This window comes from Hippichthys cyanospilos, chromosome 17 (assembly GCF_059441005.1).
Source record: "Hippichthys cyanospilos isolate Australia breed blue-spotted pipefish chromosome 17, RoL_Hcya_1.0, whole genome shotgun sequence".
In the NCBI taxonomy this organism is placed as follows: Eukaryota; Metazoa; Chordata; class Actinopteri; order Syngnathiformes; family Syngnathidae; genus Hippichthys; species Hippichthys cyanospilos.
The window spans coordinates 8,925,783-8,940,601 of NC_142385.1; the positions used below are offsets into that span (position 1 = coordinate 8,925,783).

At 41.1% G+C, this 14,819-nt stretch overlaps 1 protein-coding gene across 4 annotated transcripts in view; it reads right to left on the reverse strand.

Annotated features, from left to right (window-relative positions):
• mpripa (myosin phosphatase Rho interacting protein a) overlaps positions 1–14,819 on the reverse strand; it is a 52,058-nt gene that overhangs the window by 33,071 nt on the left and 4,168 nt on the right. For all 4 annotated transcript variants that reach the window (XM_088438443.1, XM_088438444.1, XM_088438442.1 and 1 more), the window contains exons 2-3: positions 12,484–12,561; positions 9,882–9,947 (exon numbers count right to left, since the gene is read on the reverse strand). In XM_088438443.1, the coding sequence (XP_088294569.1) occupies positions 9,882–9,947; positions 12,484–12,561 (144 nt within the window). The remainder of the gene's footprint in view (positions 1–9,881; positions 9,948–12,483; positions 12,562–14,819) is intronic.

The following is a 14,819-nucleotide window of genomic DNA, read 5'->3' on the forward strand; positions in this document are numbered from 1 at the left end:
GACTGTCAGAGTTTGGTACGCATTTTCGGCAGTAAGTCAAATTTGTTTCCGGTGAGGGTTGGACTTTACCAAGGCTGCCATTTGTCACCGATTCTGTTCATTACTTTTATGCACAAAATTTCTAGGTGCAGCCGAAGTATTGAGAGGGTCCGGTTTTGAGGTCTCCGCATGGCTTCTCTGCTATTTGCAGTGGTGCTGTGGCTTCTTCAGACCTTGATGGTGACCTTCAACTCTCACTGGAGCTGTCCATAGCTGAGTGTGAAGCGGCCGGGATGAAAATCAACACCTCAAAAACTGAGAACATGGTCCTCCAAAAAGTGGAATGCGATCTCCGGGTCAAGAAAATGGTCCTGCCCCAAGTGGAGGAGTTGAAGTATCTTGGGGTATTGTTCGCAAGTGAAGGGTTAGATGGAGCGGGAAATTGACAGGCGGACCAGTGCAGCGTTTGCTGTAATGCGAAGGCTATATAAAGAGCTGAGCCGAAAGCTCTTGATTTACCGGTCGATCTACATTCCCGCCCTCACGTATGGTCACGAGTTGTGGGTCGTGACCGAAAGAACGAGATCCTGAATACAAGTGGCTGAAATGAGTTTCTTCCATAGGATGTCGGGGCTCTCCCTTAGAGATAGGGTGAGAAGCTCAGTCATCTGGGAGGTACTCAATTTTGAGTCGCAGCTCCTCCGCTTTGAAAGGAGCCAGTTGAAGTGGTTCAGGCATATGGTTAGGATGTCTCCCGGACACCTCTGTAGTGAGGTCTGTATTTTTTGTTTCTGAGTTCAAAAGTTGCAGTGTATGAAAATAAGTGATAAGCTCATGTGTCTTAGGGACCTGACTTTAGTCTCAGAACAACCTGAGATTCTGACCACTTTGTTGAAGTACGTCTTCAAATAATACATTTTGCCATCATGTGAACATGATATATTTGAACCGCTCTGACTAATGATCAGTTTTATTTTGAGTAAATAACAAAAATAACCACTTTTAAAATTGAAATTGCCCCAAGTATGTCCCTAATGTCTCTTGTTTTCCTTTCCCAGCTGCCCAAAATTAAAATCGTAGTCAAAGTGTATGAAAATAGGTGATCAACAATTGTTGCTGTTTGACAACATGCTAATGCTTATTTTTAGCCTGTTTCTATCTCGGTCACATAACAACATGAGATTCTTCACCTCTAATATCATTTTCACACATGTTTTACATCAACGTACATAGCAACCAATAAAACCAAAAAGTACAATATAATGCAACCCTACACCAGCAGTACATACATATTTTGACTTGAGCCTGTATTGATCTAAATCTTCCTAATAAATTTTCTATACAGACAAAATAGATCAACTAAAATAACATTCAATGCAAACACAATGGCGAGCAAAAACTGAAATGCTGTACGCTAGCTTTCCACATAAGATGACGTCATCCCGTGACATTGAATACTATCTACAGCACATTCTTTATTTACTTTGACAGCAGTATTTTGACATCCTCAAACATATATCCACTGCCTTATACTGGATGTGGAAACATTTGTTTTCTATTCAGAATCAGATTGACCATATCTACCAAACAGGTGCCATACATCACTCGCAAACTGAAGAACTTGTATCAATGGTTAGGTTACATAAAATGCATATCTGCAAACTAATGTCACACATTTTCCAAGCAGGTACTTAAGGGAATGTAGGCGGCCAGAATGTTAGTCCTCATATTGCAAATAGCGAGAGGAGCGTGGGAGGTTTCACGCGGCCTGTTCGGAGGCCAGCATCGTCAGAGATGGGGATGCAGAGGAGGAGGAAGAGGAGCGAAGTGTTGGAGGATGAAGAAAAAGTCCAGCATGACTATTTCCAATTTAGTTGCAAAAATAGCATAGATGTATAGCTAGCTGTGTGTGGGCTTAACACACACATCCAAGTTTTGGTCACGGGGTTTATGTAACGTCTACGAATGATACGTATGTCATCAATTGTGAGAGGAAGGCTGTGAGAAATCATTTTAGATGGTGACAGATTGCCTGGGAAAAAGCCCTAAGCAGGTGCGCCGCTGAACTTGTCATGTGGCCTGTTGTTCACACTCACCGTGTCTTAGCGGAATTAGTCCCAAGTGGGTGTGAGCTTTCCCAGACTGATAACATTTCTCTTGTGGAGTACGGCTTTCATTAATACAACAATACCGTCTTTATTTTAGTCATCCTTTCTTAGAAACATCTAAGCAATCCAGAATGGAGGGAATTGCGTAGTCATGCATTCATGTGGCAGACAATAATTTGATGAGGGGATGCTTGTAGGCTACAGTGGTAGCGCAACAACAAACTTACAGGCGATCATGTGCTTATTTCAAAATGTTGATTTTAGTATGCAGATGATGACACGCTTTCAGCCAAATACCAAGAAGTGGTCTCTGTCCAGAGTACATTTTTATCAGCCTAAGAGGAAAACTTGCCTAAATATTGTTGGGCATTGTAAAATTCATTGCCATTTACAATCCCAAAGACACTTCAGGATGATTTAGTTCTCAATTTCTCTGGTCAGTCTATGCAAACAGAACATATCTGGACTGGTTTTCTTGTACGCTGTTTCCAGTATTTTCTCAAGGTATTGCGACTCACTATGGAGCAGTAAATATTCCCAATCTGAAGACAACTCCAGAACCACCATCCGACTCACCCCTCCATAGCAACTAACACTACCACCCACTACCACATGCCACATTGCTCTGTCACCCTTTAAAAGTAGGCCAAGGATCATCATTTCTGAATCTCTTATAATCTATACTCTTTCTAAAGCCTGTTTAAGTTCCAAAAACAGGATCAAAACATCAGATGGGCTTTTTTTCTGATAATATCATGGATCGTGGGCCTGGGCTGAACAGATGGCTGGATTGACTGAGGTGAAGGGTTGAAGGTCATCCAATACACCTGTCGCAACTTGAAAAGACATTTTGTTACAGCTGCTGCGCCTGCAGTCCATTCTAAGACAGCAGTATCGGGCTGGGTTACAACTGGACTTCATCCAGCCCGGACTTCTTAGGGAAATGACATAAGCAATCAAAAGGGACAAACGGTACTGTCAAATGCAGGCGTATCTAGCTTGTTTTCATCATGGGCGGTCACATAGCTGGTATGGTTACCATCAGGGGAGCTATTATAATGATGAAAACATAGAAGTGCATAATCACTAGTGTTGGAACAGTAATCCTAAAATTGCATAACTTGGCTTCACGTTTATGGCTGAAAGAAAGCTGAAGTCTTTCTAGGAAAGTAAGACATCAATAATTCCTAACAGTGTACACAAATTCTCACTTGCTGCACTTTTTTATACCTCTTGATGTCCCTTTTGCCACCCCACCTTCATATAAACACACCTACTCGCTTACCCCACTGTTTTACAAGTTCCTTTCTCAGTGCTGGCTAACCTTTCACCCCGACACTTTCAATAAAACCTTTTGTCAGCATCCTGGTCCAGTTTTGAAACAAAACTAAGCAAAGCAGGGAGAGGGAGGCTGTAGAGAAAGAGAGAGGGAGAAGTTGCACAACGCGGCTGGCTGCTTTCTTCGGTACCAATGATTTATTGGCCAGAGCAAAATGCAGTGAAAGACAGACGTACAAGTGGCTGGCAGGGAGAGAGGGAGAGTGAGCAGACAACGATGGGAAAGTGAACTAGAAGGAGTAATGGGATAAGCAAAAGGTGACTGCCATGTCAGCTAGCTTCGCGGTTACTGGCTTTGGCCAAAGCCTTGTGGGGCTGCATGATGAATGGCTTGGGAAAGGGGAAAAAATGAAGAGAAGCGCAAACAATCTGGAAAAGTCTACTACTGAAGATCCAAAGAATCAATTAAGTAAATAAAACAAGTAAAACAAAAGGTTCACTGTTTGTTTATGATGGACCTAAATTCTAAAACTTCACTGATGACCGCAGTGTTACCTTGACTTATAATAATTTAGTGAGTAAGTGTGCATCTCAATTTACACGTGTTAAATAAATGTTCCCTATTAAAACTTAAATTATTCCCGGGTCATCAATAAAGGGCTGTACTGACTCGAGTCACAGGACGACTTGACCCAAGTCAGACTCGAGTCACACGGGGACTTGAGCCGAGTCACAAGACGACTTGATTTGAGTCAAACTTGAGTCACATGACGACTTGACGCAACTCAAACTCGAGTCACATGACGACTTGACTCAAACGAGTCAATTGACGACTTGACTCACTCGAGTCAATTGACGACTTGACTCAAACTCGAGTCAATTGACGACTTGACTCACTCGAGTCAATTGACGACTTGACTCAAACTTGAGTCAATTGACGACTTGACTCAAACTCGAGTCAATTGACGACTTGACTCAAACTCGAGTCAATTGACGACTTGACTCAAACTCGAGTCACATGATGACTTGACTCACTCTTGACAAGTCACATGACAACTTGTGTCAGACTTAAGTCATGTATCAACTCCAGTCGAGTGACAGCAGGAGTCACATGAGTCAAAATGGAGTACCAGAACCCTGACGCGAGTCATAATTTTTAACTCCTTCAGTGACAGCCAAGTAAAGATTGGCATAGTGTAGTAACAAGAGGTGTAAACTAGTGAGTGATGTCAGGAGCTGGAGTAAAAGTTTGGCCAAATTTGGCCAGCTTGGTCAGGTTTGCAACTGTTCCCACTCTGCATTTATGTTTCACCGTCTCGTTCAATGAATCAGCTGAAAGTGCTTTGGCGACTGTGGCAATCGTGGGAACCAGATAAATAAAATGAACTAATGTATCATCAATATCTTTCCATACAAACATGGTTTTGCGGCCTTGTGCTATGCGAACACTGACCCAACTGTAATCCATGGTTGTTTACATTCCAACAGATCAGTTTCTACTGAATTCTTAAGGAAGGGATGGCAAGGGTTAAAGAAGACTCACGCACCACGTCAAACAAAAGACAAAAGCCCATCAAATAAGCCCACAATTTTAAACTCCTCGGGGTACAGCGGGTCTATACAACGTTGAAGCATACCACAGGTCGTACAACTCCGAATGTAAACACTTGTTATGCTTGTGTCTGCAAGATTCGTCGAGAAAGCACAATGCTGTGTCTCAAATTAACAAAGAATGCACAAAATGAGAAAAGGAAGTTTCTCAATACTCCAGTCTTGGGACAGTGCAAGAGGGCAGAGGTCTACATTTTTGAATTCCAGTAAACACAGGAAATTAATTGAGCAGTCATGAAACGAGAGGGACTTCAAGGGCTACAAACGTCATGAGAACATCATGTTCCTGTGGAGAATAATGAGAGATGTGGTAGACACACCAAACAGTCACTTTTGATTAAGTCTGTTTGAAAAATTCCATTTTTTATAGCCAACAAAATTAATGTGAATTAAATATTTCAATGTCTAATTCATATATATGAAACGAATATATGCGTCGACTGGACAAACGCACGTTCAGTGACAGCTACGCCTTGCATGAGCAATGTACAGGAGCTATTAGAGCGTGGGTGTTGATTTTTAACACTCATCCGCGTGTGACTGAAGCAGAACTGGAGGGTTCTCAACAACCACCTGACAAGTCCTCAGCACCACATAACTGCTTTGTGCATCGAGTTTTCCTGTTATCTTGAAGGGTTTGAATGGTTTAATTGTTTACTATACCGAAATAAAACAAGACGAGGGTACATAATTGAAAAAAGGTTGCGAACCACTGGCACAGTACATACAGTATTTCTTTCTGTGGTGTGTTACTACTTAGTGGTGAAAAGCAGTGGTTAACATGCTACAGTATATTCTCTATTAAAAAGATCTGACTATGAAAGCCCGACATTATCATTAACTTGATTCATTTGTTGCCAATCTCATTTTTTAGCATTGTAACATCTGTATCCTATTTGGTTGTTTGTATTTATACTCAGTAATATTCCGGTTATGTGTCTATCGGCGGTGAGCGATTTTTCTGAGACCTCCGTTCAAAGTCAGTAGCACTAAACCAAACGCGTTAAAGACTGAAGTTTGGGAACATTGTCGACGCCACCTGTTCCTGACGCAGACTATGCTAGGACCAAGCGCCCTTGACATGATTGCCACTTGACATTAACTCATTCATTGCCATTAACGGCTATAGACGTCATTTTAACCAGGCAGGCAGTGAATGAGTTAAACTGACATTTTCAAGCAGGACATTTAGTCGATTTGAATATTTGAACCTAAATGCTAATGCATTTCTTTCCAATCAATGTAAATAGGTGCCCCCCCCGCCCAAAAAAAACAAAAAAAAAAAACACTTTTGATTGAATGAGCGACTTGAAAGAATGAATCCCGTGGCACAATTAATGAAGTTATAAGGACATGAATTCTTGTCATATGCGTTTGTCTTTCTAGTAGTTGAATAGGTGTCATATTTAATACATGCTTGCTTGATTCATGTTGCACTATGTATTTCTTTTTTTTATTATTCTAAACAAAATGTGAGTTTAGGTCGTGTGTAAAGTAGTGACATCCAGATCAATTCTTTGCACAAATTCCATGCATTTCTCATCTAATCATTGCTTGGTTTTGGGGGACAGGTCCACAGCGTGAGACAATTCATGCCTCCACCTTTCGCAGTAGTCCTTGATGAGACACACTGGAGTTGCTCTTGAATAATTAGCCCTTCGTGCATGCAATCATTATTAAAGGTTAAAAAAAAGTGCATGGCTGCTGTTTTCTGTCAATTGCCAAAGAACTGAAAACAAGTGGGAACTATCCTTTGTTATGAAGTACATGCCTTGGGCATTTGTTGCTAGAATACATGACAAAACATGTTGCCCTTGGCAACCAAGTCCCCCTGATATAACTGTGCCAGTTGCTCAGGGAAACCAGCTTTTATAGTCTAGTACAAGAGACTTGAATTGTTCTCGGTTTTTCACTCTAAGTGAATGTATTTTATTACCATATGTGTACTAAAACAACAAATTACATTTCACGCTTGACATTTTCACAGCCACATACAAGTTGGAGTGACCCATTACTGTATTTTCTGCAGCTACTTATGCTCTCCTTACCTCCATCCAGGAACAGAATGCGTTGCATTCTTTTATTTTTCTTGCGCAAATATAAATCATGGCTGTGTGCCACGCTGGGTGTTCACCACAGGTGGGAAACTCAAAGACAAGAATTGTGATAGCAAAAACGGTTCTCTTCCCCCTTCGGCCAGGCCACATCCTGCAGGTTGGGACCGCAAGCCCATCTGGCATTGGTTAAAAAAAAAAGAAGTCAAAAGCCAAAGCTGTAAAAGTGGGCTGGGAGGAAAACAGAGGGGGTACCACCTCATCTACAAGCCGAACATTCCCTTGGATGGGACGTCTGATGTGGGCTTGAGCAACGGGACGCTGGCAAGAGACAGCGGGCTTTAAATCGGACCTGACGTCACACACAAAATACCATTTTAAGTGTCTGACTTTATTCTCACTAGAGTCAACAGAACTCAACCCAAAAGTCGTCTTTACAATAATAAGTTCTATGCAACCCCACAAGTTAAAACACAGCATTCCGTTACAATACAATGTCATTAGGGGAACATGAATTAAGCGGAAAAATCCGACCACTAGCTGTAGACTGAAAAGGGCCATCACAGTTGCTCAGGGCTCAACCAATCAAGGCTAACCTGTATTCTGATCTTGGTCATATGAATCTCACAAGATGAGCCTTAATTGGTTTTGCTATCTAAGCTCTTGCAACCGTGATGTCATTTTCAGTGGATATCCATCAATCCATTTTCTGTAGCCGCTTATTCTAACAAGGGTCGCAGGCCTGCTGGTGCCTATCCAAGCTGACTTCGGGAAGTAGGCAGGGGGCACCCTGAACTGGTTGCCAGCCAATTGCAGAGCAGACAGAGACAAACAACCATTCATGCACCCAATCGCACCTAAGGACATTTTTGTGTCCAATTCATCATTATTTTGCTGCTTAATTCAGACTAAAAAATCTCGCTTTGGCCTATGAATATTTTCTATTCTATTACACACACTGTTTGATAAAACAAACTTTTTGATGCCACACAGACTAACGGACCCATACAGTAGTCATCTGTGAAAGCAGAGCTACAGTCGGGGAGGTGGACAAAGAGCCATCAAATGAAGCACAAACGATGACTGCGCGGCTCTATATTAAGTGTCACTCGATATGCCCAACTCCAGACCCTCGCTAACCTCCGTCCTTTTTGATCCGACGTTCAGTAAGGAGATTAAAAGCGGCTGATTGACATCCAGCTGGAAATGAACAGAGGACAAGAGTGAGCTTTTTCTTCGCTCCCAATCTTGCTTCCGGTGTTCCCATCCCGTCAACAAGGCCTCTCGGTTCCGTGGCCGCCGGTGTTGCGAAGACCCCATGCAGTATTTCTCACAATGCTTCTTATGATGTTTCGCCTGGCTGAAGAAAAATCTACCCTGTATTCGGCCGCACGATGAACACAAAAACCACTCAGCGCGGACGGGAGTCAATCTGTGGGGAAAATGCAATTTCCCCTCAAGGTTTCAACTCAAATCCGTTCCATCCGTATTATATAAACACGCTGCATCTCTTCTGCCAGAACATGCGCCGTGCAGAACGAAAGGGACAAATAAAGGATGTGCTGATGCTTCACCATAATACAGTGTCCATCCCCGAGCTTTGAAAAGCTTCTGGGTCAGTCACGGCTCGATCACATGACACAGTGCAACGAGAACCAAACACGAACAGGTGACTTTTAAAAAACAGCGGCTATTCGATACGTAACTCCCGGCACTGTAAAACGACATCCATCTCCCTGGCGGCGGGGCGGTTATTCCAGTTTTCCCTTTCGGAGCCCAAAAGGAATCATGAGGATCTTGCACAATATTTGAACAGGCCGCAAAGCAAACAGACCGAGCTCGGCACATGACTCGCTGCATCAACACCGTGTGTGGCGCAATTTCATTCCTCATGGCATCACGACGTTTCAAATGTTCAAGATAACCAGCTTCTAATGTATTTTGTGAATTGTCCAGGGTACTTCAGTTTCAAACGGACTTTTGAAGAGTCTCGGGGGCCACGGTCACTTCCTTTCTATTGTCTGATTCGGTGCAGGCTTTCACGACAAGAAACGCCAAAGGAGTAACCGATACATTCGGAGGTCGAAAAAAAATCTAAGGAAACTTTCACAGTGCATCCTACAAACACTCTAAAAGTCAAGACTCTAAGAGTCAAAAAGAACCCAATTTGACTTAAATGTAACCCAAATTGGGTTTCAAAAAAAAGATTTCTGTTGTTCTTGTTTCTGAATTTGTTGTTGATATTTTAGAGTGAACAACTGAACAATTGGGTCAAAATGGAGCACTCATTTTGTTGCACACTTGACCCTGGATAAATAATTTGAAACGTGGACCAACTGGCTGCTTGAATTAGCTCGACTAAACCTTAGATTGTTTTGTGTTAAAGTGCCCAGTGTTTGGTTTGGTTTCGTACAAAACAACTAAGAAAGTTGAGTCAAATTAACCTACGTTATGGATCAGTCCAATTAAGGCCAAAATTTGATTTTTTTTTTTAACTGTGTAACATATATTCAAACCCCAAAATGGAGTCGAAAGAGAAGCCCAGAACAAGCCCAAAACAACCCCAAAAATGGGCGGCTTTCTACAAAAACATAAAATAAATTGGATTTGTTATTTTTTTTTAAATGGGTTGGTTTGTGGGTCATTGATTTGACTTAAAAAGTTGGGTTGGCCCTGTTTTGACCATATTTATTTATGACAACAATTTTTTGATTGAAATTATTAAAATTGGTAACAAAATAAAATAAAATCCCTGCCCATTCTACATATTAAAATTGGTTAAATAAATAAATACAATAATCCCTGACCATTCAACGTATATCCAAGTAAATAAAAAGCTGATTTTACTCACCATTTCATCCAGAGCGTAACGGAGTAAGCCATGCTCGTATAGGATGAAAAACCTCCTTTGCCATTTCTGCACGAAAAACAAGAACATCAGCTTGAGTAACATTTGAACTCAGGTTAGCTCTTAATGCAGCAGCCAAAAATCATACAGAAACATTTACAGCGGTTTTCAACCATTTAACAACAAGAATGACCTCATTGCATTAAAAAAAAAAAAAAAAGTAAAAGAATTTTGAATGACGTTTGCAGAAAAATCACCAATGAGGTCATGGCGACCCTTCAGTGGAAATGCTGCAAAAAATAAATAAAAATCCACGTGCTCATCCCTTGCCGCCAGACAAAGTGTGAATGTTTTTTTGGCCGACAAAGTCTAATAGTCACTTCTCCGCCCTTCTAGCCACATTTGGCTCTCGACGACTTGATTTTCTTTCCCAAACATAAAAGTCAAGGTCGTTTTCGGACATAGTGGAGGAATGTGAGCCACAGAAAAAGAAAAAAAAAGAAATACTTGCTGAACATTTATACATGTCAGGAATACTGGGAGTAGTCACTCACAGTCAAGCAGAAGGGCAACCCAAGACAGTGAGCATTCGAATCCATGGTCTCAGAAATGTGGGGCAATGTGCTCACCGCTATTCCACCATGTCGTCTTGCAAACACATTCCAAGTTTAGAAAAGAGAAAAAAAAAAAAAAAATCGATGCACCCTAGTGTACACACACATGCAAAGAGTAAATATACTAGCCAACCTTTGGTAAACATTTACCATGTGTAGGCAAGAGAATTCTTGGAAAACTATTTCGCAGTGACCACATCACGTTTTGAAGTGGGGCATCAGCGGTTTACAAATATGGTATGTGAGATTTTAAACAGGATTTATGCAGGTTTCAAATCTAACTGCTTGATAACGCAGTGACAAGTATATTGCTCCTTTCAAATCAAGAGCAAAACAAACGGAACATGAAGCAATATGTTGCTAAGTTGTGTTAAAGTCACTCCTTAACATACATGTGCATTGAGTTTTGACACCCTCTGAAATCAAAAAATGCTTTGCGCCAGGGGCAACTCTAGCGTCAAAGCTTTCAGAATGCTAATCTTTTATCCGCGCAAAATAAACGAAATCATTTTGAACATTTTAACAATTTCATTTTTACAAGTGAAGCATAACACTCTGGTTTTGGGAAACAACATAGAGTTCCTGCCCTCTATAAATGGTGACAATTTTTGTTCGTCCAATTCCTCATTATCGCCGTGATCAATTTTCTCGCCCCCCTGCGCTTATCTTTACCCTACCACTTTGTCTCCTTCCGACTGTGTAAAATTACTTTTGCTGGGCTCCGATTCCACCCTAATCCATGAAATATTGAGCAGGTCTTTGGAAGGTACTTTGGAAAACTTCTGGTGGGTCTGCCTGACCCTTGTGGATACAAATTTTTTGTCACATTGTAGTCTTTCTAGGAAACATTTCTTGATCCAAAATAGCTTTTGTTTTCAAACAAAGATGGCTGCAGATAGTTTAAGCTGCTCGTTTGAGCACGGACAATCAGACAAGGTCAAACATATCAGTGTTGTCAGTGTAGGCAGCAGGGGGGTGACTCGACTTGACCCCCCCCCCACCCAAAAAAAAAAACTCCATATGGAAGCCATCAGAGCGGCTGTGAGAACTGGGACTTTTCCATCACCTCCCCCACATTCTCCCAGCTCCACTTTTTGGGATGCGCCGCCACGGTTTTATCTGGGGCTTGATAAGGAAGGCGGCGCAACGGAGAGAGGCTCACGTTACCCCGTGCCAAGGGAGCAGGGTTCAAGGAATCAAGTCAATATTGGGCTCATTACTGCTTGTGAACCTCCATTCAAAAAAAAAAAAAAAAATTCCCACAGGAAGTCAGTCCAGTTTTTCCCAGTGTCTAAAAATAGATACCGAAATGAAGACTTACAGCAAATTGAAAATATGACTCCCAAACAATGCTGAGACGTGCCAAAATGTACAAGCCATAAAAATGTATTTACTTGAAAAATACAGTGGCTGAAATAAGTCTAACTGGGTTGTCATTAGCGACAAGGCTAACATGACTCTAAATTCTAAGTCATCAACATAATGAAGAAATATCGCTGAACATATTTTGTTTTAACTTCCAATACGAGTGTGGTCCAATACGGATATCCATCTGATACGATATTAGAATGAATTATACATGACATATGTTTTTTTTTTTAAATATTAATCAAGTGATACTGTTCAAGCAAAGAATAGTAATCAGTTGGTATGAGAAAACATAGTAACACATTTAGTCAAAAACATTCGGGTAAAAATGTACTGCATTTGAATTAAGTACCGTAATTGCAAAGGCTGAGAAATAAATTGTGTAAAGTCACAAATAAAGCCAAAATATAGACTCTTAGATGCAAAATAACAATTCAGGTTTACTTCAGAACATTAAGAAACATTTTCGCGGTGATTTTGGATGTAGCCTGAAATCGTCATATAATGTTTTTTGAGCCCATCAATTTTCAATTGCGACAACAGTAATGAGTTCATGTGTTGAGACAGTTTCTCAGAAACATCCAATCATTTGGACACTTTTATTGACTTCATTTGCCACTTACCCGAGATCTGTGCAACGGATTGTCAAAATTGGTTCCCTCCGGTGCAAGGAGCAACCACCCTCCATAAACAGGTTTCGCCTGTCAACGAGAAAATGTGATTATGAAAACCAATCATGACACAGAAACTTAAACGGTCCAATTATGCACTTAACTCATTTAGAAACAGCCATTTTAGACATACCTAAAACACTTGAAAAAAATGAAGGAAAAAAACCCAAACATAATTAAGTATCTGGGATTAAATATCTGTGGACTCTTAAAATACGTAAAATTACATATTTGGGATTGAATGAGTTCAAAGGGAAGGCAGTCCAAAACTTTTCTTAACAATAATATGTTCTAGTGAGCCTCACTAGTATAACTACACTCTGATTAAATGAGTTTGTGGTAGGGCTGCACAATTATGGCCAAAATAATAATCACAATTATTTTGGTCAATATCGCAAATCACGATTATTCTTCATGTTTGGTCAAACAAGTCTATTTAGTGACCCTTTTTTTAAACAAGCAGTATATAAACAAGGCTTCAAGGTTTGATATTTACAAATAATAACACTAAACTAAAATAAATAAAACAAATACACAAGAATGACAAAAAATTGGCACACAGGGCAACACAGCTAACTTATTTACTGAGTGCAACCATGAAAAAGAACCAAGCACATTATTTACTTTTAAAGACATTTTAATCAATTAGCAGTCAAAATGTCATTTTCAGTCATTTCAAACCAAATTTATTCCAACTTTTTGCCAAACGTATTTTTCAAACTGGGTCTCAATTGACAGATAGCACTGTGTATATTGTAGGAATCAGATGAGAAACTCAATGCCATTTCACACAGCTAAATAATATATGCGGGTGAGAAAAGCTTTTGTCATGCAAACATGCAGGAAACATTTCCCCCTGGTGGTAGGATAACAAAATACTTGATTTGACATTAAAAAAAAAAAAACAAGCTTGACTTTTAATTGTTAATATCGCCAAGGGTCAGCTTAATTAATCGTGGCAGCCAATATAGTGATCCGATTAAAATTCGATTTATTGTGCAGCCCTGGTTTGTGAAATATAAATTAAGCACAAAATCTCCCTATTCTTGACAATCTCAGGCCGCTGCAATTTTGCCACTTGCATTCGCCTGCAAATGACATCACAGTTGCTCGGGGCTCAAATAATGACCAACTACGGCTAGTCACATGACCAAACTCTAAGAAGGTTAAGCTGTGATTGGTCATCACATTAGGTCTGAGTATCTGTGATGTCGTTTCCAGAAATGGCCGCCCCCTGAAACCGACAAAAACGGGTGAACTTTGCTTGGTAAATCCTATTCCGCAAATGTTTACATGACTCCGAATGCTGCGTTCCGGCTAGTGGGGACACGTAGAACGTATTATCATCAAGAAAATGTTCGGGTTAACTTCCCCTTTAAAACAGCGGCCGATGAGATTAGCCAACAACTCAGTCTGCGACCACGTCATTCAACTTAACAATTTGCTACACTTGCTCGTCTTGAGTGCAGGCTACTTTTCCCCGCTGGCTTTATTCCAGTGCACCATGCTGCTCTTAGAGGGAGAGGAAAGGGAAAAGGCCAACACATGATTTTTTTTTTTCTCTGATCCTCTAAAGAGAGTGCACAAGCAATCAGAAGGGGGGCGGCAAGAAAAACAGCGCTGTGGATAAGAAAGGTGCTAGCGCAGACGCAGGGAGCATTTACGGCGACGAATTAGCAATTTCGCCTTAAGAAACGCGAGTTGGCCGGGCGTGCTTTCTTAAATAGTTCTGCCACATACTTGAAGCGCTGCCATTTGAGTAGTCAGCAGTTATTTCGAGTCAAACAAGCCCTGCCTGACCGCAGCTGGCTCCGAGTGCGAATGGCAAAAAATGTCGCGAGAAATGCGGCGAGGAATTTCGCGAGACGTTTGAGCTCCAATGATAAATCCTGTACAAAGTCAATGGGGGCGCTCCAAAAGAAAAAAAAAGAAAAACATCCATGAAAGGGTGGGCTAGAAATCAAATTGAAAAACTCTTTTGACATTTAAAGCTTGGCCGGCCCCTCCGTCAGGGGTTTTGATTACAGTCATAACTTCATCCCATGCAAAGCCACGTATAATCCGCCTTAAAATCCCGCTTTTGTTTTGATTGCAAAAGGTACGGCCTCGCGGCTCTGCCCGGTGACGCCGTAAACAAAATGAAATAACGGCAATTTCCAACAAGCGGCTCTCAAACCTAATAACGGGCCCGCCCACGGGAAGGGATCCCGCTGATATGCAAAAATATGCCTGAAACTCAAGGAGACCAAGCAGAGGTCAGAAGAAAAAAAAAATGTCTTTCCTCACAT